We start from the raw sequence: 26,729 nt of genomic DNA on the forward strand, positions 1-26,729 counted from the left end.
CCAAGTCTTTGCCATGAGCTGAGTGTGTGACAGGAAAACAGTGACCTCAGCAAGATCAGAGCTCACAGTCATACATTTACAGTTTTCTACTCTGTCAAGTAGTGGTCTGGTCACATTCCACAGGTGTGGAATGCATCACTCTGCAGCAAAGGAGCTCCAACACCTCCAGACCAGCAATGGGGGCTCTGATTTTCAGCCCTGCAGCAAAGCTGCCTGCCAGGGCAGCAGGAGGAGATGCCTCACGGGTACTTGGAGGGAAAAGCTCACACTTCCTGCTTACAGTTCAGAACATTACCTCAGAACAGAATCACTGAGGTTGGAGAAGACCTCCAAGATAATCAACTGCAGCCTCTGATCCATGCCCACCTTGACACATCCAGCCATTCCTTGGGCACCTCTAGGGATGGTGACCCTGCCACCTCCCTGGGCAGGCCCTGCCAAACTCTTCAGTGAAGAGATTCTTCCCAATTTCCAACAGCTCAGCCTTCAGGGAGCTTTAAGATCCCTTCAGGCTCCCTGGTAGGCCAAGGACAGCCTCACTGCCCATGTACAACCACAGCTCTTGGCCAAGCCAACAGCCTCTCCTGTATTCCCCTGGTCTCCATCTGCTTAGCTCATTTTGGACAAAAAGCCATTTAGGCCTAAAGCAAAGGGAAAAAGCAGGAAAATTACATTTCTATGAGCTTAAGTCTTTAAGTCTTTAAAATTGATGAAAAAATAAATTAATTTAACTAACTACATCTTCAGAGTACATCTATAGATGCAGAGCTGCACCAATTGGATATAGAATGCAACTCCATCAGTTTGCTGTTTGCCTGGGACACTCCTGTTTTCTCAGACAACCAAGCTGCCCTGGATTATTCCTCTCTGAGAAACAAGAACCTTTGCATCTTGTGTCTCAAACAAGGTTGATGAGCCACCATCATTAATAAAAAGCCAGAACTCATCATGTCCTGCCCCCTTAAAGCTCTGTCATCTGCAGGCAGCTTCCAAGCCTGGAGACATTGATGGCCTCAGGTTTTAGCTTTTATATTTTTCAGATTCTGTGCTTCTTTAGTGTGCAGTTCTGAGCTTCAATTAAGGGATGGTGAGCTCTGTGCACAGAGCAGGGAGACAAAACAATATCTTCTCTAGCTGGGGACCAAGGGCAACTGATCCAAATCTGAGGCCCAAGAACAAAATCAACAGCAGAATGAAGAGAGAAAAACAAGAAGGATGGGACTTCATAAACTAAAGTTGTAATTAGACAATTAACTCCAATATGCAAATGGAGCAGAACTTCTAGAAGTGTGAGACCCTGTGACCAGTCATCCATTTCCATGATCATTTTGGTTCACCTTGGGTGCAGCCCTGGCTGGGCTCTCGTGCTGCCCAAGGTGGATCCGTGGAGATCCTTTTAATAAATCCCTACTTTATTCCTTAACTCCACATAGCCACTGTTCTAGCTTAACTTTCACAAGGCATCAACAGCAGCCAGTCTTAGACCAAAATGGAGAATATAACCATTCTTTCTTGTCTATACAATAAGGTGGCATTCCAGGACCAGAGGAATGGCTGCCTTTCCCTTCCAGACTTAAAAAGAAACAAAAGCAGAAAACCAAACACAAGTTAGGGATACTCCAGTCCACTCTTGCTGGTTTGGATGAGGAGGAGAATGCTGAAGGACATTGTCCTCCTCATCCAAACCAGCTGAAATTGTGTCTGCAGGAAGAGCCTGACAATCCTGCACTGCTGGGACCTGGCTCCAGTCACCACAGAGAATCCCCAGTCTCCTTCAAGAGCTGCAAGGTGAAGCAAGCAAGGTGTGAGCTCACTGCACACTCCTGCCCTCCAGAGCAGCCAGCCACTCACACTCAACACCGAGCACACCAGGGATTTCAGGTTCCAGAGGCAGGGAAGGGGGAGCATTTACCCTGGGCTTGGCCAGCTCCTTCACGGTCTCGATCTCCTCGTCGGAGATGATGTCCAGGAAGCGAACGATGCGGGGCTTGTCCCACTCGTCCTCCTGCTTGACGGGGCCCAGGATGTACCTGGGGTTCCTGTTCCCGTCGTAGTAGCGGCAGAAGAGCCTCTTCTGTCGGCGGGGAGTCTACAGGGGGCACAGCAAGGGGCACTCAGACAGGTGCTGTCACATTTCCCTTCACAGAGAAAAGCAAGGCACAATTCTTCCCAAGGATTTCTGAGATTCACGTTCTCTGAACCTCAGAGAAAGGGAAAACACAATTCTTGTCGGTTGCTGTGCCTGTGTTGTGCCGAAGTAGAATGCAATATGCAGATTGTTTACACAAAGTGAGGATGTTTTGTTTCCTTGGCCTATCAGGGCCAGGTGGGGGGGGATTGTCAGGTGACAGTCACAGGACTCAGTGCAGTGTGAGCAGGTGTGCGCAGAGTGAGTGCTTGGCAGATTCAGTTTAGATGAAATGTATATAGTATAGTATAATAAAGTAATTAATTAGCCTTCTGAGATCAGTGGAGTCAGATGCATCATTCTCTTCCCTTTGATTTACAATTAACTGCCACAGAACACTGGTATCGCCAATGGGCAGAACATGTCCTGGACACACAAACAATTCACTCTCCCCACCTCCTTATGTGACAGGTTAAGGAGATGATTTCAGTTTGAGAGATCAGTGCTGTCTGCACTTTCATGTTGCTGTGTAATACTTCAGCAAGCATTACTTTACACAACCCTACTAAGATAATTTCATCACCAAGAAAAACACCCCAGCTGATCCAGCTTCTCTGCCCATCTAGAACGAAAAAATTCATTAAAGTCTCACAGAGGTCTGGTGCTGTGCTAGAGAACTGACTGCAAACTACTCCAACTACCCTATTTAATTCTGTCTGTAAGTCTGGACTTCCAGCATCCTTATTCAATTAATTACACTGATGGAGCACTTCCAAGACAGCCAGCAGTGCCTGAGGCAGTGTTACTTTCTGTCTACTGAACAGGCCAAAGGGGGCAGAAATCCAACACAAGATCCTCAGCTCTGCACAGTCATGCAGCTGCTCTAACAACTTCCTTGCTTGCACACCACACACAAATTCCTGACATTGTTTGGTTTCAAACATTTGAGAACAGTCTACTCCACTTTACCATTTTGAGCCCCTCCCCACGGCACAGCATTTCGTACTTCCTTCTCTCAGGCAGGTAATCCTTTTTCTTAACCTCAGTTTCCTTCTCCTGCTCTTCTGAATCCGTGCTGGACTTGTTTGCCTCTTTTTCTTTAGCCATGATATACTCAAAGTATTTCATGTTCCCATTTGCTCTTTGATGTTCAGGATCTATGGACAGAGAAACAGACGGGGATCACTGGCACGGTTCCAGCCCCTGAGGAACCATCCAGAAGTGCTTATTCACAGAAAGCAAAAGGAAACAGATGCACACCACTGCTTCTCCAACCCTCACTGCACATGGGGTCCCAGCACTGAAGAAAAGGGTTTGGCCACTCCAGCCCATCCCACTTCAGAGGGAGAGACAAGGGAATAGGGCAGGGAGAGAGCTGGTACGGCATGACTGACTAGAAACCTGAAAATACCCCAGTGGGATTTAAAATTTCTGGTGAAAAAGCTCTTTAACTTGCAGAATTAGCTTCAGTTCTTTAATAAGTGGCTCTTGCTATGTTAGGGTTAGTTCTGAGCTCCCCAGAGCATCCATTACACAGTCAGTCAGTGGAATATTCACGGGAGAATAAATGCTTTCATTTTTCATGAAGCAGACTCTTATCTCACTGTCCTGTATTCTGTATTTCTTGTTTGTACAAGTGTTTCATCTTCAGCATGCTGAATTTGTATTTAAACCATCTGCAGAGATTCCAGTATCACAAATTTAGTTTCAATTTCATTCATTTTGGTTTTGCCTCTACCTAAGGGGAAGCAATCTCAACCCAGGAAAGCAAAATGTAGGGAAAGAACCAGATTTCAGACAGGTAAAGGGACAGAAGCCATGAAAATCCTTCAGTACAAAGGATCAAATCCCCATCTAAAATGCAAAACCACACTTTAGAAATGCATATAGGAGTCAGATCCCAGGCAAGGCTGCAGTGCCCAGGACAAAGGCAGGCAGAGGTGTGTCCCCGTGCCCCTCACCCAGCTCCAGGAGGCGCCTGGTGAGTGCCATGGCCTTGGCCAGGTCCCCCTGCTGGTACACAGCATAGCTCAGGTAGTCCAGGATGTAGACTTTGTCTGCAGAGGACACTTCTCCCTCATCCAGCTGCTTCAGGGCTTGCTCCATCCACAGCTCGGTGTGGTAGTAGTCAGCCTCTGTGTAGGCAATCTTGCCCAGCTCAAAGCAATCTTCAGCTGTTAGGAAGGATTTGTGCTTCACACCTGGGTATTTAGAGCAAAACAAAAGAGTTTACACAGGGTTCCAGACCTGCGCTCTGAGAAACATTTGAGTTATTCCTCATTCCTCCCAGCAGGGTTTTATTTCTATTCTCCCACAGCTCCATTCTGCACTAGCTGTTTGCTGGAAGTCTCTAAAGCCTGTAAATCCTTGGCACACAAGCACTCAGATGCAGCTTTCCACTGCCAGAATACCAGGGAACAGCTAAATGTCTCTGCCACTAGTGAAAAATCAAATTAAACAAATCTTCCTTCCTCAAAACCCCAACCACTTCCAGCAAGAGCAAAAAAAAGCCAAATTTGAAGTTTCAGAACTCTGATTTCAAGGACATCACATTATCACTTTCAAAATGTTACTGAACCACGACTTGTTAGTGACAGCTTGGTGGGGGAGGACAAGGAAAACATCAGGGAGTAAGTTCCCAGCTGCTTGGGATTTTTTTCAAGTCAGTCATTTTTAGAAACATTTTAAGTGACCTCTGAAAGATTAAAGCACTAGTGGGCAAATTACAGATTCCTATTTTTGCCTCTGGAAATACAGGCCCTACGAAAAACCAAATTTTATCTTGTAAAAGGGAAACAGGACCTGCCAGTATTTTATAACATCCTGATTACATCTTAAGCCATTCTGAGTTTCTCACAGCAGCTCTGCAGTGCTCAGAGGGGGCAGCTGTTCTGCTGTACCCTCCTGTGATGGGCAGCAACTGCAGCTTCCTGAGCCTGAGCCTGCAAACCCTCCAAGGACACAATGATTTGGCAGTAGCTGAGATTCTGGACCAAAAGAAATTCCCTGGGAATGAAGAAAAGGAGCACAAACAAGTGACCACATGGGAAGTGCTTCTCTGGAGCTCTCCAGAGTCCAAGCTATTCTTTTTTATCCTCCAGAACTTGCAGGTTCTGCCAGTACATTTCATTGCACAGTCTGGACAGCTCATTGCTTCCAAAGCAGCAAAACTTCCCCTTGTATTTCTGTGCTGTTTGAAGAAAACAGCAGTGAGCTGCTCACTGCATTAGGAGGAATCTGTAGGTCCTTGAGCAGGTCTTGAACCAAACCCAAAAGCAAGGTTATACATCATAACACATAAAGCCAATTACTCTTAATTTTATTAGGCATCTGACCACAATGAGCACTTGCAAAAACAAGATGGATTGTACAGAGCTGATTTTTTGCCAGCTGGCAAAGGACTATTTTTCAACAGAGGAAAACAAGGAAGACTCAGCAGAGAAAGTTTTCTGACAAAAAAGAGAAATTGTGTCTTCTCCTGCAAAGAGCAGCCTACTAAAGATCAGCTCAGGCAATGCCACACAGGCTCAAGTCTGTGTATGCAGCATCTTTTGCTCTTCAGTTTACACAATCCCTGAAGTTTAAACTCAAAAAACTTGTTAAAATGCATTATGTTGTACAATAAAACCAGGCATCTGCCAGTGCAACACATAGGGAAAACCCCACCCAGGCAAAATTTGTATTGCTATTGATTTTTATTAGAAACTATTAACACTGGATTATCTTACCGTAACCAAAAGAAAGATGCAGATTTCAATCAAAAAAACACTTTTTTCTTTAATTTTAGCCAGGTCAACCCCCTTCCTAATGGTCCCTTCAGGCTGAGCAGTTAAGCAAGGTGGAACAGAGCAAACAATTTGCAATCAGGACATTTAGGAAATGCAAATAACAGCCATGGCTGGTTCTCACCTGGCAGGTTTCCCCTGGACAGGGTGTCTGTGTCCAGGTTGTAGGTGTCCTGCAGCCTCAGGAGGGCCTTGGCTGCCCCAGTCTGATCCTCATCGTTTGGAAAGAACTGCCTCTGGATGGTCATGTTGGAGATGAAGCCTGGGAAAGGCAGGGAAACACTGCTCAACTCTGTCCTGGGAATGGGGTGAGCTCCCTGCCCCAGAGAAAGCCAAAATCCACCTTCCCACAAGCCTGACCTGAACTCACAGCACAGGCTGCACAGTTTGCATTTGGTTTGGGGTTTTTAAAAGAAAGTAAAGGAAAAATCAAAAATAAACACTTTTTTTTTTTACCCCAGCCCTTCAGAAGGGCTTGAGACACACTGGTGCAGATTTCTGGCTGGCAGGTGCAGAGCCTTTTCCATTGCCATATTCAGCCCCTCTCACAGCAACAGGGAAGCTCAGTGTGCTGAATCCTCACCACAGACTAAGCCTTTTCTTTTTGAAAGCTCTGCTTTCTTATAATTCCTACTGCAAACCTCCATCTGGTATTAATTAGCTGTTGAGACAGTCTCACAGGTCCATTATAACCACCCTGGCTTCCTTTGCTAAGTGTCTTTCACAGTCAACTATTTCATGTCCTGTTCTTTGCTAAAGAGCTCCCACTCTTGCTGAAGAAAAGAGGCAGCAATTAAGTGTTTACTACAGTAATTCAGATTAGTTCCACAAATGCTCAGTCTCAAAAGCAGATTTGCAAATCTAATCCAAGCCCTGACATGTGAAAGGCAGCAGGCAAGCACCTGCAGTGAGGCTGTGATGCTGGATTTTGCTGCAGGCACACACACTCACCATCTGACATGTCCTTGAGCACCAGGCTCTCCAGCTCACCCCACTCTGTGTTGAGCCTTTTCATCAACTTGAATGCATTCACAGGATGGCCCAAAAACCCCTCTGGGTCTTTTGTGGCAGTAGCTGTCAGCTGATCCAACTTCTCTGCCCATCTAGAATGAAAATATTCATTAAAGTCTCACAGAGGTCTGGTGCTGTGCTAGAGAACTGATTGCAAACTACTCAAATGTCTTCACTAATAAAAAAGCGAATCAAAATGGCAAGCTCTTGCATTATCTATATTTGGAGCTCTTCTAAAAGGAACAAGAAGGACTACTTCCTTTTCCTTTATTAAATCTTCCTCAGCTGCAGCCCAAGTCTTGTGCTGCTCCTGCAGCCCTTGTTGGAACCCTGCTGGAGGAACTCCTTCCTACAAGCCCCAAAAACACAGCACTTCCATTATCAGCTGCCATGCAGGACTAATCAAAAACGAAGCTTTACTCACATTTTCAATCTTTCAATCACCCCCTTTTTCCCCCGAGGCTTACAAAAAGGCAGTTCAATGCTTGGCTCAAATTATTTTAGGTTTAGATACACACATCTGTGAGACACCCCTTGCCTCTGGCCACAAAGCTCCTTTCCATGCTGAAAGCTTGGATGAAGCAGCATCAGGAGGTCTCACACCCCCAAATGAGGAGCCCAGACCCAGCTTCTGGTGCTGCAGCTCCAACTCAAACTTCTCTAAGTACCGCAAGTCATTCACAACCCCAAGGTGCCCCAAAGCAAGCACAGCTTTCAAGAGAAGGGGGAGGGGAAGGAGGATTGCACCATGAAGAGGTGCAGGAACACCCTGCAATCAGGGTAAGATGATGTTGAGGAGCCCCACCCCACAGAGAATCCCAAACTCCAGCAAGAAAGCAAACCCAGAATGTGCAGCCTGGAGGGAGCTGTGCTCACCAGCTGGAGCTGCTCTTGCTCCAGGATCTGGTTTGACTGGGTGGAAGCTGCAGGCTGTGCCTGGGGCAGGAAGGGGCTCACAGCTGCCAGAGGCGCTCTGGCTGCATCTCCCCACTGTCCCTGACTGTTCTCCTGCACTCTGACAGCCCCTGGGGGGTTTCCAGCAGCCACACCAGTGAGGGCTCCCTCCAAACCAGAGGAGCTGCTGGGGACCAGCTCCAGCTCAGAGCAAGCCCAAGACTGAAGGAACCAACTTCACCCTGTGCCTTCACACAGCTCAGGGTCAAACCCTCCCTGCATTTCCCACTGCAGGAGCAGCTCTCAGTGTCCTCCAGGCGCCAACAAACAACGCTGTAATTTCCCTCCCAGGTTTTTTAAAAGCTCTGTGATAGTTATTTAAACTCTCCTGACCTCCCTGGGAGCACCTCTGATAAAATGAAAACAGCTGCAACGTTACTGCAATAAGCTACGCTTACACACTCTGGGATGTCCAACTGGCACAATCCCTTGTTAATTTGTAGCTGTAAAGAATCTCCTTGTAACATTCCAAACCTGGCAGCAATTCCAAGCCTGTGTTTCAAGTGACAAAGAAGGATCTTTCTTCCTGGGTGGTGGAACACCAGAAAGTAACACACAAGGGCTGAGATAAGAACCTCCTCCACCTAGAACTGTTTCAACACCCTCAAGACAGATTTATACATATTTGTGAAAGCAAGGAAAACATCCTGTTCAGTGATAAAATATGTTTATTTCTAGCTGTGATAAAATCTGACACATTGGGCTCTGCTCCTCACATGGTCAGGTCTTTTCTTATTTATGCACCAAGCAGTGCTGAAAGGGAACAACTGACAAACAAACACCCAGCAAAACCTGCTACTTTAATCTTTGCCCCAGAGAAAAAAATCCACAAATTTAATCAGCCTTAAGGAAGCACTTTTTGCATAAGGGTGGACTCAAATGATTGACCATTAGCATTGTGACACCAGCTGCTTACTTTTTGATCTGCTCCAGCTTGCTTTCCTCTGCCTTAATGTAATCTTTGAGTGACACAACCAGATCCTTTTCTGTATTAATTAAGTCTGTCATATGACCTAGAAAAAAAAAAAAAGAGTGTGATGAGTCAAGGAGAAACACAAAATCCTGAGAATTAAAGGCATTTTTCTCTTTTCTACTTCCCCAAAAGTCCTTCTGCATTTGCTTAAACAACCCTGAAGGAGTATCTGAGTAAGGCCTTTTTGTTTTTCTTTTTTTTTTGAAGGAGAAAATCTCCTGCTGGACCAAGCTTGTTGCCATGGAAATTAATGTTATACTGCATATTTATTATTAGAACTAATTTAGGATTCATTTGGAAAAGGAAATAGTTTGCCACAGAGTAATCTTTCATCCAAGCATACATAATGTAGAGCAAATAAAGAGAAAGCTACAGATATACACAAAGCCTTTGTGTTTGATACACACCACTAACCCAGGGCTTTATTTTTAAGGTTATATCCATGACTTCAAGGGGTCCCTGGCATTAATAAATAATTGCTTCACCTCCTGCAAGCAGGCAGCTGAAGTGGTTCAGCACAAAAGGTGCAGTGCCCAGCAGAAGCCAAGGGTGAGGCCAGACACGCTGCACCATTATGTGCCCTTGGCAGCTCACCACCTCCTTCCACATGTGTGCAGCACCAAAATTCTGCTTCAATTCCAATACCCTTAGGAATAAATAGAGACTACAAAGCCTTGCCTGGCTCATTAGACCACCCTGGGCTGTCTTAAAACCTGTTTCTCCCCAAAGAAAAGCCAATAACATGGTAAGAACTAGGAAATGGGTTTAGTTCTGTACCAATTAAGGCCTTGGATGATTAACACATCCTTGCAGAAAGAACTTTGAGGGGTCTCAAGAAACTCTTTTGGCTACACCAAAGCAGTTCTCACCAATGGAAGTGAAGAAGTCCGTGTGGGCACAAGAGAAAGGCAGCAGAAATCCCAGGGCTAGGGCACACCAAACCTTCCTGAATGCCATTGCTCAACAGCTCTCACCTCACCACACACCTGTGAGAGAAACACAAACAGGTGAAAAGCCCTGCTCACCAGAGAGAGGAATGCACCTTCAGAAGGTGCAGCAGAACCCTGACAACCTGAGCAGCTCCCACACACTGACTCCTCCTGCTGACTTTTATACCTGAGGGAAAAAACCAGCTCAGGGACAAGGTGTTCACCAGCACTCTTCTTTTTGGCATCCAAGTCATGCTGCAGGCAGAGCTGCTTTGCAAAAAAGCACTGAAAGAAACCATCAAGCACTGAAAAAAGCCCACAACTCCAATTTAAAATAGTCATTATCAAGTTCATCCACTCAATGGGAAAAAAAACAATAAGTTTCCTTTTTTCAGTCAGAAAGATGCCAGTGGAGCAGGTCTGAATGAAAACCCACATGAGCAGTCCAGAGAGGGAGTTCTGTGCACGCTCCCGCTGCCTCTGTGGTGCCAAGCTCCACACCTGACACAAAAGGCAGCTCTGTCTGTCCCTGGATCCTGGCTGAGCACCCACATGCAGTGCTTTCTGCAGGGCCAGCTGCCAAGCTCAAGCCTTTCAGGATCCTGATCCCTTCAGCAGCCCAGCATTGCCTGGCTCCTGCATACTTTAGGAGTAATTATGCTGTCGTGGAATTCACAAGGTTTGCCTTTTTTCCCCCCAAACAAAAGCTTAAACTTTCACATATTGTAGTTGGTCAGAAAAAAAGAAAAAGAAAAACAGCTCCAGAGCTCAGCGTAAAACTGATTTACAGCTCTTCCTACAGCACAACTAATGAAGAAAAAAAAACAAAGAAAAAAAGCAACAAGTTCAGCTCCAAGGTAGTTTGGCCTATTTAGGGAAGAAAGTAGAATAACCTTAATCAAGCAAAAAACATAGACCCAGGTGTGGTATTCACACACAAAAAAGTGCAAACATAACCAGGGAAGTTCAAAACAAACACCCAAATAAAAACCAGCACAGATGGTGGTACTAACGGGAACAAATGCCTGGCTCTGGAGTGCAGGATCTCTCTCACACTGCACCTGAGGTCGGGGGCAGCTCCCTCCTCCCCTCCCACCCCCAGCACTGCAGAAGGGAGGCACTGGGGTTTGGGTCTCCTCAGGGGCTTGCCTGCCTGGGGACAGGAGCAGCACAGCTCCACTGGCTCCAAGAGCAATAGCAGGAAATGCACACGAGCCCAGAAAAGCAGCACAGCCTCCAGCTCTTGTAAACCACCCAAAATCTGCCTGACCACAGCTGAAGGGCCGATGCATTCTGGCACATTACAACTCTCCTTCTGCCTGTGAAAGCGAGAATTTGGACAGAGAAGCCTCCTGGAGTGCCTCTTTCCCCCTCACAAATGCTCTAAAGCAGCTCTGCTGTCCCCAGCAGCCTTCCTCACCTCCTCCTCCCCACAGGCAGCCGTCAGGCTGTTTCAAACATACCTAACAAAAACCCACTGATGTCCACCTCCATTCTTACTGAAAACACACCTCAGCTCCTGTTTCACCCTACAGAAAGCCAAGTGCCTCCTGCTCATTCAGCACTGGAGCCAATACATCTGTGAATCGGTGACAAAGCACAAACAGCTTTACTACATCGTAAATATTTGCCAATTTTATCAGCACTGGGAATGCACTGAGCTATTTGTTTACTGCACTCAGTGAAACACAAGAAAAGCTTCAGAAATTTTCCTTTCTTGCTACGTTAATCAAGATGAAACTTTTTAAAACCACAAAGAAAAACCAATAAACAGAATCATCAAAAAGGTCAAGAAAACAATGTTTCCTCTCCACCTACTCTCTTAGTGACAGTGTTCCATCTTGGTTTTCCTCTTCTCCAGCTGCCTTCGGAGCCTGCTCCAGCACCAGGCTCCTACAAACACTGTTGCAACCTTTATTCCCACCTCCTTATCTCCACAGGCACACAACAGGAGCGACTGGCAACAGCCATAAAATCCAACGAGTGCAATTCCAAGGAGGTACAAACACAAAGTTTCTCACATTTAGGCACTACAAGAGGCTGCCCAGAGGAATTGGATCTCCCATTCTTGGAAGAATTTCAGAAGGAGCACAGCTTTCCAACCACTACAGCAGGACCAGCCACGGGTTCCCAAATCAAAGAAAACACAGCTCAGTTCGTATAGACATTGGAAATCTCTCAGACTCACAGGCTGCCAAGTAAGTAGGCTTTAATTTCTTCCCATTGGTGACATGAAGTAAAACAAGATGAAAATCCTCTCTCCATTACTCCTGTCAGTCTCACCCTCCTCCTCAGCCATGTCCCACAAAAATGGCAATTGAGCATCTCGGGGAGGAGGGGATCTCTGCCCACACAGGGAAGTGGGAGTGCAGCTGACAGCTCCAACACGGGAGCTCCCTGCCTCCCCTGGGAACTGACTGAGCTCTGAAACAGCAAAACTCCAGCAGGGGAATGGGGGGAACAGCAAAGATACAAACACATGGATTACAGGGAAACAAAGCAACAAGCAGAGCAGTGGCACTGCCAAGAGCAGCACATTCTCTGAGCACTCAACACATTTCAACACCACCATTTCACCCGATGTAACTTCAAGGGGGTTTTTCTGGGGACTTCCCAAAGTTCAGTTCTGCTTTACAAGTAGAAAGGTGCAAGCAGGCAAGCAAAGACAGCTACAGAGTGACACGTGACACATGACACAGCCTCATCACAGTCAGGTCCCACTGCTCAGGGACCAAAGACTGAAGATGCTCTTAGCCAATGTCCTCACTGCCAGCTCCAAGCTCCCAGGTGCTCACCAGGACTGAGAAAACAGGATCAAAAATGGAAACTGAGGGGCTACTTCAACATGGAATGGCTCTAACTCAGTTCCAGACGAGCTTCTTTATTTAGGTAAGGAGTAACTGGCCTGCTCAAGATGAAGTCCACTGCAGGGCCAGGAGACAAAACTCTATCACCAAGATCCTCAACTTTTGATTAAAAGGTGGGTCCATTCTCACAATCCTTACTGGATTCCACTGTATGTAAAGATAATAATAAAACCCCTTGACCAGTTAATCTGAGCTTAGGAGAAGATGGAGCCAGAAGTGATAGCTGCTCACTGCCCTAAACCTCTCCTGTCTCAAGGACAACCCAAGTTACAGCCTCATGACACAATGTGACCAAAAATACTACTGAAAAGGAAAAAAAACTTTCCCAAAATAAGTACTAAGAACATTTAGCTGCCATCATTGCTTAAAGGTCTCACAGGACAGAAGCACCAGAATCCAGTTCCCAAGTCCTCTAGCATGTTCAAAGACTGTTTTAAAATGAAGATCCAAGCAGAGGGAGAAGAAAGATTTTCAAAAATTGCTGCTACCAAAAGAACAGGGTGCACTTCAGGCATCTTTTAATGACAAAGTTACAATATTTTATATAAATGAAAAACATAATAAGAGATGGGAATCAATTTCAAAGTCAAGGAGGGTGTTCTACCTATCATTTACTTCATTCATGGCTGAATACAGGGCAGTTGTGTTTGTACAGAGATTTATACACAGGGAACTGAAGTGAGTTTTGCCTTGGTTTCCTCCAGAGTAAGGTGGAATGGACACAGCCCTCAGAGCCCACCTGTTTGAACTTTCCAGGCCAAGACAAGGAACACTGGGGATGAAATAGAGCAATTATTTTATTAGACACACCAGGCAGGAGGCTATCCTTGCGCTCAAGGATTAGCTGAGCAAATACACAGATATCCAGGAAATATTGGAAAAATATGTTTTCAGGTATTAAAGTGATTGAGGGAGCTGGGGGTGCTCAGCCTGGAGAAAAGGAGACTCAGGGGTGCCCTCATCACTCTGTACAGCTGCTGAAAGGTGCCTGTGCTCAGGTGGGGCTGGGCTCTTTCTCCAGGCAGCACTGACAGAACCAGAGGACACAGCCTTATCCTGCACCAAGGGAAATATAGGTTGGATATTGGGAAGAAGTTTTTTTTACATAAAGAGAGATAAAGAACTGAAATGCCCTGCCCGGGGAGGTGGTGCAGTCACCATCCCTGGGTGTGTTTAACAAAGCCTGGATGTGGCACTGGGTGCCAGGGTTTAGTTGGGGTGTTGGGGCTGGGTTGGACTCGATGATCTTGGAGGTCTCTTCCAACCTGGTGATTCTGTAAATTCAGTGAATTCTAAAGAAAGCAGGACAAAGCCAATGATCACTTGGGTTCTTCCACTGAGTATACTCTTAAATAAAAAAAAAGATTTCCTTATCTGTATCATCCTCAGCACGAAGGCATGGCTTTCCTGCTATAAACCTCTGCTTATCCTCACTCCTTCCAAAGTGGAATTCACCACCTGTCATTTCAGTTTACCAAACTGCAGTGGGCACTTTGCAATCTATGCGCAAGGCCCAAAAAAATCACAGCTTTAAAGGCTATATTTTAAAGCCATTCATTATGGAACAGCATTTAAATCTGCACAGGTCAGAGAGCTGGCTCAGGGAGGAAAACAAAGGGAAAGAAAGTTAATGAGTACTGGTTGTGTCAGCACATACTTCAGAAGCAGTCTAGGGTGCTCCAGGTCAAATCGGTTTGGTCCAAGGCATTAAAAGGAATCCAGCAAAGGTCCGAGGTGCAGGGCAGTGGGACAGGGAACATCCCTGTCCCCAAAGGCCAGCCTCTGCTTCCCAGACAAGCCGGGAACTCATTACCTTTACTCTCCGCCCCTGGCAGAGCACCGTCTGCAGCCCGAGCCAACAGCCCCTGGCGCTGTGGGGAGCTGCATTGATTCACTCGTGTAACCAAGTAAATAAATGCCTTTCATTCACTAAAACCTCGAGCGCTGAAGCTGAACCCTTACTTGTAAGTAAGTGAACACTACAGCACTCTGCATTCGCCTCTTACTGAAGCCGGCAGGAAAAAAGACGTGAAACTGAACGCTGGGCAATCCCGAAGGATCTTCCCTATGGGAGCAGCCAGCTCTTCAGGCAAACTGAAAAATTTAGTCTAAGTACATGTAACATTTTTATTATATTATTTTTATTATAGATAATATTTAAATTTTTATATATTTTATTATATTCTTCAGCATGCTAAAGGCTCCAGAGTTTCTCCTGCCAGTCAGGCTGGAGCCTATCAAAACGGAACGGTATCGCTTACTACAAAGGCAGATGCAAAATTCCACGTAGAGCAGCTGGCCGAGCCCAACCCAAAGCAGCGGCGAGGGAAAGCAAGGCAAGCCGCGTTCCCCAGGGCGCAATCCCTGCGCTCAGCTCACGCCGAGTAACTTTCCACCGCTGCCAGCCCCGAGCCGTGCGCTCGCAGCTCCCGCGGCCGCACGGGCAAGGCGCTGCAGCTGCGGGGCCACCGAGCGGGGCGGGAGCCCACTTGCGGCACCGGACCCGACCCGGCCGAGGGGACAACTCCCAGCTCCTGGAGGAGGAGAGGGAGAGGGAGGCGGCGGCTGTTTAGTCTGCCAGCCGCGGGGAAGCCGGCGCGCCGGCGCCCTCCCGCCCCCCTCCGGAGGCTGCCGGCTCCCGTTACGTAAGGGCCGGGAAACCCGGCGGGCAGCTCCGGGACACCGGCCCCTGGCCGCGGGGAAGGTGGGGGTCGGCGGAGCGCTGCCACGTATCGCCCCCACCCCTCGCCGCCCGCGCGGCAGCCGCCCAGCCCCGCGGGTCCCTCCCCTCGACCCACCCATCGGGCACCCTCATGGCCGGCGGGACGGGGCGGCCGGGCCTCACCTGAGCACGGGGCGGGGGGGCGGGGGTGGTGCCGAAGCTCCGCGACCTTCCCGGGGGCTTCACCCACTGAGCGCGCCCGGCCCCGCCGCGCCTCTTATAGCCGCGCCCGGCCACGCCCCCTCGGGCCACGCCCCCCGGGCGGCGCGGCCCGCGCGCTACGTGAGTCCGGTCACAGCGGCGGGCGCCGCACTGCGCATGTGCCGTCAGTGCCGCCGCGTCTCCACGTGGGTCCCCTCGGCCCGGGGACACCGCGCACGTGGGACCGGCCCGGGACCGCCACCGGCCCGGGTGCTGTGAGCTGGGAACAGCCCCCGAGCCAAGGCCGGTGGGAAGCACGGAGCCGGAGCGGTGATTTTGGAGTAAAAGTTGCCAAAAAGGCCCAGAACGCTGGTCCCGTACCTTGCTGCCAGGGCAGCTGGGCTCAGCACTAGGGAATCAGTCCGGGATCATCGAGGCTGCAGCGCTCCGAACCCTCTCAGGTGCTTTAAAAAGCTGCTTGGGTGAGTTTTGCCCGGAGAGATCGATGCTGCCTGCTCTTTGCTTTCTACGGTCCTAAATAAACTGGTTGTTTGCTCATTCCAGCCATTCAGTTAGAATCAGGGACATTCCCAAGCGTTTTTCCCTATCTCTTTAGGTGAGGGTTTCAAGGCAAGGATCACTGCACTAGCGCAGCCAGCCTTCCATCTTTGCCCGTTCAATTGGTGCTCACTCCCACCTGGAAATCTTTCACAACAACAACAGAGAGCTGGCAAAGGCACAGCAGGGCCAACCCCCCCCAACACACATTGTTATCAGGGTGACTGCCCTAAAACCACCTCGTCCAGAAGAGGGACCTGGAGGCTGCAGCTGAGATTTCTTCCTGTACCCAGACTGTTACCTCAGCTTCCACTCGAAGGGACAAAGCCTTGGGTGTTTTGTCCCATTTTAGGGGGTGCAGGAGACACAAACAAGGACATGAGGTGAATGTATTTGTTTCTTGTCCAGCTGTGGACACAGATGTGTCCACACAGCTGACAGCAGAGCAGGAAGAAGGCCAGTTTTTAGTGGAACTATGCATCAAAAAATAAGCCTTCCCTTCCTCTCATTCTGGTCGCCTTCCAACAGAAATACAACTCCTACAACTAGCAGGAAACTCTGGAATGTTATCCAAGCTGAGGCATCCAGTTAAAGCCCTGTTATCCAGAGAGTCCCTAACATCTAGCCAGAGATTTAACAGCAGCTTCTAGAGATTTGGCAAAACCTCACACACTGCAGAGGCACAGGCAGACTTCTTCAAGCAAGGTCTGCTGCTTTCTCATCCTCTTTTGCACTCTCCAGATATTTTTAGGAAGTGAGGCAGGCAGTGGGGGACACCAACAATTCCATCAGGAGGGGGCTGAAGGCTCCAGCTCATTAGATTTGATTAATGAGGTTGCTGAGTCACATTTATATCAATCCACATTAACTCAAAAGGCCCAGCTGATTAAAAGGTCCATCATATACATGACAGACATGATTCTAACTTCAGAGAAAAGCCAGATTTTGGGTGGTTTGCATCTAAAATGTAATGATGGGGGGAAGGCTACTCATTGGCTTTCCTTTTAAAGAAGTGGTTTGTCTTTCCCTAAGCTTATCCTAAAAAAAGGATTTTTTTCTTTCCAAAAAGTTCCTTGAGGCTTGACCACAAGTTTTTGATGTGAATTTGCTGGTTCCATGTATTTAAGGCAATTAACAGTTGTTTTACAAGGGCCAGCTGTTAGCAATTCTAATGCTTATTTCTGCTTATTGGGGGCAACTGGAGAGGCACAAAAGAGAAAGGAAAAGCAAGATTAGTAGTATAACCATTATTAGCCTGGAATTACATTTTCCAGCTGCTTTTATGGCTTGGAGAAATCTTTTACCAACTCTTAACCCCAATATGAGTATATTTTACAATAGAAAATTGAAGAAAAATAATATATATTTTAGATATAATAGATTTAAGATTAGATATAATAAATTTAATAAAAATAATAATTTATGCAACACAGGACCAAAGATTTACCTTATTTTGTCCATGTAAGAGATGATGTTCCCTGGGTCCTCTTTGCCTGCTCCTTTGGTTTGCTCTTACTGCATCAGGAGAATTTCTGGGATTTGTTTCCTCTGGGGCCCTGCCAAAGCTGAAATTGGTAAGCTACACAAAGCTGTCAGAGATGCATTTCTGTGTCCAGGCCCTCACTTCACTCCCAGGATTGCTCCCAGCACAGGGTACAATGTCTGCAAGGGACTGATATAAACAGTTTACAGATGCAACTCGCTCAACCTGGAGCCCCAAAAATGCTTACAAAGAAACAACTCAAGTGCCAAAACAACAGCTGGCATTTATGCTCTTTGAATTAAGTGAATAAATGACAAGCCAGCCTCTGTTTTGAAATCATGTCCCTTGCTGACATGCTGGAGAAGTACCTAACAGGGTATTTGAGGTGTGAACCCTGGAAGAGGAGGCACAAGGGATCTCTCACAGAGGGCTTGGCTTGCCCCAGGTCGGACCAGCAGCAGTGCAGACTCTTATCTCATTACTTATCTTCCTGAGGCACAGGGCTAGGTGGGCATGGTTGGGCTGATCCAAGCCATGAGGGTTTGAGCTTACCTAACAAGGAGAAACCAGAGCACTGCCCTGCCCTGCTGCCCTGGCTTTTAGTCCTTCCTGTGACAGGAGCACTCACCAACACCTGGCTACTCTGTGCTGAACCAGCTGGAAAGACTGGCCCCAGATTTGATGTCCCAAGCATCTCCCCCAGCTGCTTCCCTCTAAAGCCAGCTCCTCTTGCAAGATCCATATCTGGGGGTATTTAGGGTCAGTAAATCTGTTAGTTTGTTTTAACAGCAGGGTGGATACTTCCCTTAGAGATTATATTTCAATCCTTTATCTTATTAAGGGAAGATGTGTTTTGTCCATTAATCCAATTAGTTTGCTGGATTAATAAGACTGGGCTTGCTTTGTTTCAGGAAGCATAAAAATAGCAGTCAAGCATAATTAAAGCTAAACTTGTGAGTAACTCTGGTAACGAGAGCACTATTTCCCTGGGTATTCTGTTTATTTTTACAAGCCATGCTCTCAGATTACATGACATGAATTCTCGATTAGAACAGCTCAATTCATGACCAAAAAGCAACAGGCTGCTCTGAAAACATTTACTTTTTGTATGTTTATAAAATTCTCTTTGTGCTAAATATAGTCAGGTAGGCTCCAACCCAGAATTGTGTTTTCAATACTCGAGAGGAATCTGTTGGATTGCAAAGGAATGAAAGTGATTTGTCATTATTGTGACGTGCCCTGCACAGGGTGCTCTCTGATCAGAGCTGTTAAATCCAGCTGTGGGTATTTGGGTGCTCGAGCACTGAACAGCTCCAGCCTTTGGATATATCCAGCTGTCGGAATCTGAAATGCAAGGAACTCTCAAAACTTTGAGCCTGTAAACCAAGGCTTAAAATGAAACACAGGATTTGATCTGAGACCTTGGAAAAAACTTCCAAACTTAAGTGCTAAAAGCAAAAATGTAGATTTTTAGTTTAAACCAAAAAACGTTAAGCTAAGTAAAAAAAAGTTTGGAGTTGTAAAGTTTAAGGTACAAAAAACACCCTACAAAAATAAACAAAAGAATTAAAATACAATATTATAAGTTTATCATTAATATAATTAACTAAAACATAACATAATTAACTTTAAAAGCTTACACTGAAACATAAATGCATTAAAAATATTTAAAGGTTAAGTTAAAAAACCATAAATATCCTTATTAACAATATTTTAGCAATATTTTATCCTTACTAATGATATTTTATCCTTAAAAAGTCTTATAACTAAAAATCTTGTAACTTTCTAAACCATACCATAACAACATAAACCGAACTCACCCTTCCTACCTATATAAAATTTTTAAAAAAATAAACTACATCATCAAAAATAACTCCAAAAGTCCCATCTCAAATTCCTTCCAAAATCAAAATTTGGAAATAAATGATCACAAATGATGCCCCGTGTGATTTTTGGCATCTTTTCCTATTCGAGGACGTGTGGTCCTTTACTTTAAGCAACCCTTCCGTGCTGGGGATACAAAACCCAGAGAAGCTTGGGGTGGGGGGAAAAGGAGGAGAAAAGAGAAAGTAAAGACGGGAACACGCTGCAGCCTGTACAGAACTACAATTCCCAGCGCTCCCGGTGCGGGAAGAGCGGCTGGAGCGCAGCGGAGGGGCGGGCCGGGCTCTGCCGCTGACCGGGGCCGGCCGGGCTCTGCCGCTGACCGGGGCCGGCGCTGCTTCCGCACACGGCGCAGTGAGTGGGGAACGCGCGGGGAAGGGCGGCCCGACCCCGCTCCTGCCTCCTGGGGTTCTCCAAAGCTCGGGGATCTCTGGAGGTGCAGGCAGCGCTGTCTGGGAGTTTTCATGGTCCCAGCCAAAGCCTGGCGCGGTGGTTGCTGGAGAGGAAGGGGTTAAGCGCCTGTCGCGCTCGGGTCGGGGCAAAAAGCTCTTCCTTCCCTTTGTCCCAGGCGGGGACAGCGCTGCCGCTCGTTCCGGAGCAAAGGCGGCGCTCCGGTTCAGCGCCGGGACGTTCGCACGGCGGTTGCTGCGAGACACACACAGGGCTGTCCCCCCACCCAACCCTCTGTGACACGGCCTGTGTGGCAGCCACCGTCCTCACAGGTGTCAGCACCAGCGTCCCCAGCTCCCACTGTTCCCCGTGGCTTCCCGAAGGGATTGTCCCAGTCCGGGCGATCTGGGGCGGAGATGTCCAGAGCCACGAGGCAAAGTCAGCACGTGTGAATAGGAGCCTGTGCTGAGGCACCTCTCAGGCTGCCGTCACTGACCTGTGCTGAAGGAAGAGCTCTCAGACTCTTCCTGGCACTGAGTAAAGGTGACTTGCTCCATAAAGGGGTTTGTGTTCTATGGCTGCAGAGTGCGATGTTCTCAGTGACCACCAGGGACTGTGCACCACAGTTCGCTTCTGTCTCGGGTCTCTGGCTATTTTTGACATCCTGAAGCCGAGGTCAGGCTTTCAGCCTGGGCTGAAAACGTGCTGTGATTCTTTGGCACAAAAAGCGTTTGTAGCTGGAGATGATCCCGCTCAGCTGCAACTGCTGTCCCCTGTCTAGCTCAGGGAATTCTCTTGCACAGCTGATATTTTGTCTTTCTCTCCTGGCATCAGTGCCTTTCCCACAGATCCACTGTGCTGCAATAGGATGTGTGGTTGGATCGAGGCCATTACAACTGTGTAGGAAACCAGCAAAAGAGCAGCCACCTTCTCTGCCCTTTTCCCCAGGGACACAGGAATTGGGAGAGAAAGGTCTAATCTAGTCTTATAAGCAAGTTCTGGAAGAGCTGTGTACACTCAGAGATGGAAACAAACTGAGGTATCTTGAAGTGGAGTTTGAAGTGTGACTGAAGTGATCATTTTAGAAAGCAGATTCTGCAGATGCTGTGAGAGGGAGATTTACCTGGTTATTGCACCTCTTAAATCAAACTTAACCTTGCAGGGCTGCTGCATTACATTTTATGCTCTTTTTTAGGCAGAGGCACCAGCTGTAGGTGTTGGTTATGGCTGCAGTGTATCAAGCACTGCACAGGAGAGTTTCCTCCCTTGCCTGCAGGTTGCACTCCACCTATGTGAGAAAAATGAGGTAAGTTCTCATCTGATTCCTGAGTACTGGAGGCCAGAGCTTGGCACAAGCAGCCCTACCTCATTCTGACCTGGGGGTTAATCCTTTACCAGTTCAGCCATCACACACAAATAAATGCTTTGTGAGCTCTGTGAAGGGTAATAGCCAAGCCTCTGGGCTCCCTTCACCACTGGTAGGAACTGCTTCTCTCAGGCTGAAGCTCTGTTAATGATTGCCTGTCCTGCCTAGAGGGCTCCTACAATACCAGGAAGACTTAAAGTGATGCTGCTCACCTCTTTTTAAATACTGCTCCAAACAGCCTGCAAGGAGAATATGCTGACACCCTTTTCCCAATGATTTTTTTTTCCTAACTCATCTCCAGCCAGCTGTGCCCCAAGACTTGGTTTTTACCCCTCACATCAGTGTGACAGGTACAACATAACACATGTAGTCTGATGGGAACCAGATTCAACAGCAGAAGTGCTCAGCAAAACAGCATTTGGAGCCATCCAAATTCACAAAATATTCCAAGCTGGGAGGGATTGGGTGAGTAAAGGGAAGATCAAGGTTTCCTGCAGCCTTTACAGCAGACCTTTTGGATTGAGAGACTGGGTTACTGATCTTTTTGCATGTCCAGACTTGAGGGTACTCATGTGGTAGGTAAGAACTGCAGTATTTTCTGCCACACAAACTTCACTAGAGGCTGCAGTCCACCAAAGAGTAACTCAGCTGTCAAAACTCTCCAAGCACGTGGAGTACCTTAAATCTGATCTGTCCATTCAGCCCCCCTGCTCTGTGCAAAATAAAGGCCTCCAAATAAGCAAGAATCTCAAGATGATCTTCAATTCATCTTCCCAATCATTTTCTCACTGCAGATACTTAAATCAGTTAAAGGAAGATGACAGCCTTTGTAGACAAGCTCAGACCTCAGGAACTTTCTACCTCTTTCACAATCTCTCCCCCTTCCTGCAGAAAGTTGGGAAGAAATATTTGGTACCACAGCTCAGTGCAGCAGGTAAGAAAGAAATCAGTGCATCCAGAAAGAAACAGCTGGTGGATCACACAGCTGAAATGAAACAGAGACACACACATGGTATCAACCTGATCTGTTCTGAGCTGATCAGGTTTAAACATTTGGAACTGTGCCTTTTGAAGAGAAAGGGCTGGCAGGAAAACAAACAAGGCCTTACTGACAAATGTCTTTTGGGTGTAATGTAGGAAAAGTTTTCTTTGAGAGAAAGCTATTGGCTGGTGCAGGACAAAAGCAATGGACAGCTGCTTCCCAGGCATTACAACATTGGGACCTTTAGCCTGACATGATCTAAACTTCCTACAGCTTAGGAGCAAAGCCAGATTTTAGGTTTCTACCTGTGTGGGATCACTGGTCTGGTCCCCTTTCCCACGTGGGCATTCTGCTTTGAGCCAAGATTGCCTGTGCCTTGAGGATCCAGAGAGCAAATCCAGAGATGCTTTTGCTTTCATCACAGCTTTCTCTTCCCCTTTCCCTGCTGTTCAGAGATGAGACAGATTCTGGGGAAGCTGCAGGAGGCCGAGCAGTGGATGGAGAAGTCGGTGCTGATTGGATGTTCGGACGAGCACAGGCCGCACTTCGCACTGGATTTAGGTTGGGATGGCTCCTCTTCCTCTTTTTGTTTGATGCACTGGGATCAAACAAATCCCTAATCCTTGGGAGGACCTGTCCTGCCAAGGAGGGCTGGGTTGGGTCTCTGTAGGGGCTCTTGTGAGCGTGGCAGGTCATGGGCTGCAACTGCTGCTCCTATGCCTGTGTGTGTTAGGAAAGGTGGCTGGGGGAGGCACTCACATTTGGGAATGCTTCCCCTGATGTGGTTCACTTCCGTGGGAACTCCCAGAAACTGTATATTGGAACAGCAAAGGGCATAAAATTGGAATAATAGCAATAATAGCTGAAATTAATGAGATCAAATTTTCATTTTTTCTTTTTCTTTCCCTTGAACAGGAGCCTTGGATAAATCAGTCATTGAGGCAGAACTGCAGGGATCATTTACTAACCTACGAAAGGCTCTCTTTGTCGTGGACAGGAAGGATTCTCCTTTGCTGGCTTCAGTATTGGACTGGGCTTTTTACTTTAGGGAGCTTTAGTCTCTAACATCAACCCTTGTCCTCATCTCCCACATTGTTTTATGGTCTAATATTGTAGAAGTACCTACTGTACACTTTCAGGGACTTAGATACAGACACACTATAAATTACAACAGTTTTCCCAAATTTGTAGTCCCAAAAGGAAGATACAAGGGAAACAGAAAAGTGACTTTAAAATGACTGCAGTAATTTATGCCATTTAGCTGAAATGTGCTAAATCACAGCAATCCCAGTTTGTCCTCAGCTCAACAACTATCAGGCAAACTGGGAATCACAAACAAACTTACATGTCTTCTCTGAGAGCTGCTCTTTTAAAGCCTCTCCCTTATAAGCGGGTGCCCTGTGTTTGGAAGGCCTAAGAAAAGGCCTGTGTGTGAAAATCAGCTGTCCTGATCCATAAGAAGAAATAGCTCGTGTTTCCTTTCCTGCTCTATAATGTTTGTGATGCCTGGGCTATTTTTCAAGAAGATATTCAGGGCTGGAGACTCTTTAAAATAGTCCAGCTCCCAACACAACTCCCATTATGTCCCAATAAACAACAGCTCTTGTCCACCTCCCCCAAACATACTCAAATTTCGAAGCAGCAAACATGGATTGCAGAATCTGCCACTTTCAAAGGACTGCCCATACTTCATTCACCTTTCTGAGGCTTCCAAATATAATCAGAGTTTATCCCCATGACTGCACACCAAGCATTGTTCATGGAGACTGCTCTGAATTATTTCTTCCCCCTAGGTATATATATATGCATATATATATAAGTGAGTTTGTGCTCCTCTGTGTTGGCAGGCCCAGTCCCTCCTGCGGTGGCACGATTCCCACCAGTACTGCAGCAGAACTGGGCAGCCCACTGAGAAGAACCCAGCTGGCAGCAAACGTGTCTGCCATGCCAGTGGAGTCACTTACTACCCTCAGGTGAGCCCTGGCAGCACAGGGCAGGGACACAGGGACAGGAGGGCAGCGCTGCTGGCTCACCCCTGGAGGGAGGAGGAAGAGGGATCTGTGCCTAGCTGGGTACTCTGTCTTTAGTGGTAAGCCAGTGACCCTCAACCAGCCAGGAAAAGCAAAAATTTGCACTTTTTTTGTCTGAAGCCCTTGTTTTGCTTTGGGTGCATGTGGCAGGTGTCTCCAGTGGTCATCACCCTGGTGTCTGATGGGAGCCGCTGCCTCCTGGCCCGACAGCCCTCGTTTCCCCCGGGGATGTTCACAGCTCTGTCAGGCTTCTGTGACATGGGTGAGTGCTTCTGATCCAGCACAGTGGCCCTGGGCATGTGGGGTGTGGGGACATCTGCTGGGATAAATCACACGGGACTCCATGTTCTTCATGGAGGAAAAAGCCCATTCTTTAGTCACATAACTCATTTTTATACACTTTTACAGACCTCATGTGTGACTCCAATTGGTCAGTAGCTTTCTTGCCAACTACTTTATTGGTAACTAAAAAGTTGTTACCCTCACTCAAACCACCGGTGTGTGTGTGCAGGAAAAGTTGTTTGTGAGAGATAGAAAAATGAAAACTATCTAACAGTGTAAAAACAGTCTATACAAGTGCAAGTTGTCTTTCACCCAGTGATATTGTTATGCTAACGAACTGCTCACACCAGGATTGCTTTCACATGGGAACTTGCAAAATGCTGGCTTTGACAAGGCCAGCCAATGACCCCAGGAGAGCAGGCTGGATTCCATGAAGGCTTTCTTTATGATTTTTCTACCTTACTGCAAGAGACATCAGCCATAATCCCTGTTCACAGAGGAGGATGGACACACAGGTGATGTGTCCCCATCCCCAGATGCGTTCAAGGCCAAGCTTGAGCAGCCTTTGAGCAGCCTGGTCTAGCAGAAGTGTCCATGCTGATAGTAGGGGGTTGGAACTAAATGATCCTTAAAGCCCCCCCTTTGGACCCAAACCAGTGTGTGATTCTGTAACAGCTGGGAAACAAAACCCCATTATATCTAAATAGATCAGTGTTTGCATGCAGACAGTACCTGGAAGGAATGGGAATTAGGTGTCTAGCAGTTCTTCTAGTCCCTGATAGCAAACATAAGCTTTAAATTTGCTGGGTTATAACCCCTGATCCTTTTAAAATCCATTTTGCTTACAAGAAAAACTACAGACCTCTCGTTACAGGAGGGAAAATGGCTTAAAATTGAATTGTTCTGTCCACCATCTGTATGTAGATGGGGCCAAAAATGTCTCTGGTGCCTGTGTTTATCAGAGGTTGATGAATTTAATGGAGCATCCCGTCAGCAAGTGTTTCCAGGACAGCACAGCTGCAGCTCCTGCGGGTGGGAATGAGCGTGTCCTGCGTTTCCCTCACCACGGTTCGCTGCCCTGAGGCCGGGCCGTCCTTGCCTAACTGCGGTTGCTTCTAGGTGAGAACGTGGAGGAGGCAGTGCGGCGAGAAGTGGCCGAAGAGGTGGGGCTGGAGGTGCAGTCGCTCCGCTACTCGGCGTCCCAGCACTGGCCCTTCCCCAGCAGCTCCTTAATGATTGCCTGCCACGCCCTGGTGGGAGCGCAGCGGGCGGAGGTGAGTGCCTCGGGCTCCCTGAGCTATTCCTCTGCCTGCCTCAGGCAGCAAAGCCTCCTTCAGCCCACAGAATTTAGTTAGGAGAGCACCAAACCCTCCGTAAATGCAACTTTCCATTGGCTTTTTCTGCAAGTGCAGAAGAAACTTTGGAACAATCCCATCATCTCCTGTTGCAAGGTGCCAGATTTCACTCAGGTCACTGTGTACCCAAGCCCAGAGCCCAACAGCCCTGGATTTTTCCCTCTGAACTTTGCAGAGGAGGTTCCCTCACATATTTGCCAGAGAACACTCAGATTCCACCACGTTAATTACTGTGCTCAGCCACTTTGCTTTGCCACAACAGAGCGGGGTTGGTTTGTGGCTTCCCTAAGGAAGCCAGCACAACAAAGTACTGGAGGATAGAAATATCCTTCCCTGGGCTGGCATCAGTGCCTAATTCAGGCATGAATGTAGCACTCTGGGCATTCCAGAATGGGATCTCTGTGGAGGCAAGGTACCACTGCCCACATTCAAAGCTGATTTAAGGAACTGGTGTCCTCTGAATTCTTTCCAGATCAGTCTGGACACCCTGGAGCTGGAGGAAGCCCGTTGGTTTGGCCTGGAGGAAATTGTGGAGGGTCTCAAGAGGGAGCCCAGCTCTTCCAAGCAAGATGATGGCAGTTTTTTACCCTGGTTCCCTCCCAAACAGGCCATTGCTCACCAGCTGATCCGTGAGTGGCTTCAGCAGCAAAGTGCCCAGACAGCTTAGGCAGGCTTCATCCACTCTGTGATTCCACCAGAACTGTCAAAGCTCCACAGAAAAGATTCCAAAGCTCCTGGAGGCAAGGGCTCTGTCACAGCGAGGGCAGCACTCAGACACACTGACCTACAAAGGTCTCTGAACTGGTCTGACAGGCCCATGTACAGTGGATCACCTCTGAGATCCCATGGTTTGAAGTAAATGTACAATAAAATTCTTAATTCCAAAGCA

General features: G+C 47.4%; 2 protein-coding genes across 9 annotated transcripts in view; one reads left to right on the top strand and one right to left on the bottom strand.

Moving 5' to 3' along the window:
* P4HA1 (prolyl 4-hydroxylase subunit alpha 1) overlaps positions 1-15,629 on the bottom strand; it is a 27,089-nt gene extending 11,460 nt beyond the window's left edge. For 2 of the 4 annotated variants that reach the window (XM_074544361.1, XM_005495193.4), the window contains exons 1-8: positions 15,493-15,629; positions 9,721-9,837; positions 8,795-8,891; positions 6,865-7,016; positions 6,038-6,175; positions 4,090-4,329; positions 3,098-3,285; positions 1,913-2,089 (exon numbers count right to left, since the gene is read on the bottom strand). In XM_074544361.1, coding sequence (XP_074400462.1) covers positions 1,913-2,089; positions 3,098-3,285; positions 4,090-4,329; positions 6,038-6,175; positions 6,865-7,016; positions 8,795-8,891; positions 9,721-9,808 — 1,080 coding nt within the window. In that variant the 5' untranslated portion in view covers positions 9,809-9,837; positions 15,493-15,629. The remainder of the gene's footprint in view (positions 1-1,912; positions 2,090-3,097; positions 3,286-4,089; positions 4,330-6,037; positions 6,176-6,864; positions 7,017-8,794; positions 8,892-9,720; positions 9,838-15,492) is intronic. The other 2 variants (XM_005495194.4, XM_005495192.4) reach the window with 1 other exon arrangement.
* An 80-nt stretch (positions 15,630-15,709) lies between these two features.
* On the top strand, positions 15,710-26,729 carry NUDT13 (nudix hydrolase 13). Of its 5 annotated transcripts, none has more exons than XM_026798075.2 (9): positions 15,710-15,992; positions 21,021-21,131; positions 21,986-22,125; positions 22,627-22,734; positions 23,089-23,195; positions 24,021-24,146; positions 24,354-24,465; positions 25,605-25,759; positions 26,313-26,729. In XM_026798075.2, the coding sequence occupies exons 2-9, from the start codon at positions 21,049-21,051 to the stop codon at positions 26,505-26,507; spliced, it is 1,026 nt and encodes a 341-aa protein (XP_026653876.1). In that variant the 5' UTR covers positions 15,710-15,992; positions 21,021-21,048; the 3' UTR covers positions 26,508-26,729. The 5 variants fall into 5 exon arrangements, with proteins under 5 accessions (XP_026653876.1, XP_005495253.1, XP_074400477.1 ...); XM_005495196.4 differs by lacking the exon at positions 15,710-15,992 and adding an exon at positions 19,644-19,789; XM_074544376.1 differs by lacking the exon at positions 15,710-15,992 and adding an exon at positions 20,187-20,864.

The sequence above is a fragment of the Zonotrichia albicollis genome, chromosome 7, assembly GCF_047830755.1.
Source record: "Zonotrichia albicollis isolate bZonAlb1 chromosome 7, bZonAlb1.hap1, whole genome shotgun sequence".
NCBI classification, from domain to species: Eukaryota; Metazoa; Chordata; class Aves; order Passeriformes; family Passerellidae; genus Zonotrichia; species Zonotrichia albicollis.

What these genes read in the sequence shown, in the direction of transcription:
- NUDT13 (XM_026798075.2), top strand. Translation starts at nt 21,049, where the DNA reads ATGGCTGCAGTGTATCAAGCACTGCACAGGAGAGTTTCCTCCCTTGCC. An exon ending in ACCTATGTGAGAAAAATGAG is followed by an intron (nt 21,132 to 21,985) that starts GTAAGTTCTCAT and finishes TTCTCACTGCAG; the next exon opens with ATACTTAAATCAGTTAAAGG. An exon ending in ATTCTCCTTTGCTGGCTTCA is followed by an intron (nt 23,196 to 24,020) that starts GTATTGGACTGG and finishes CTGTGTTGGCAG; the next exon opens with GCCCAGTCCCTCCTGCGGTG.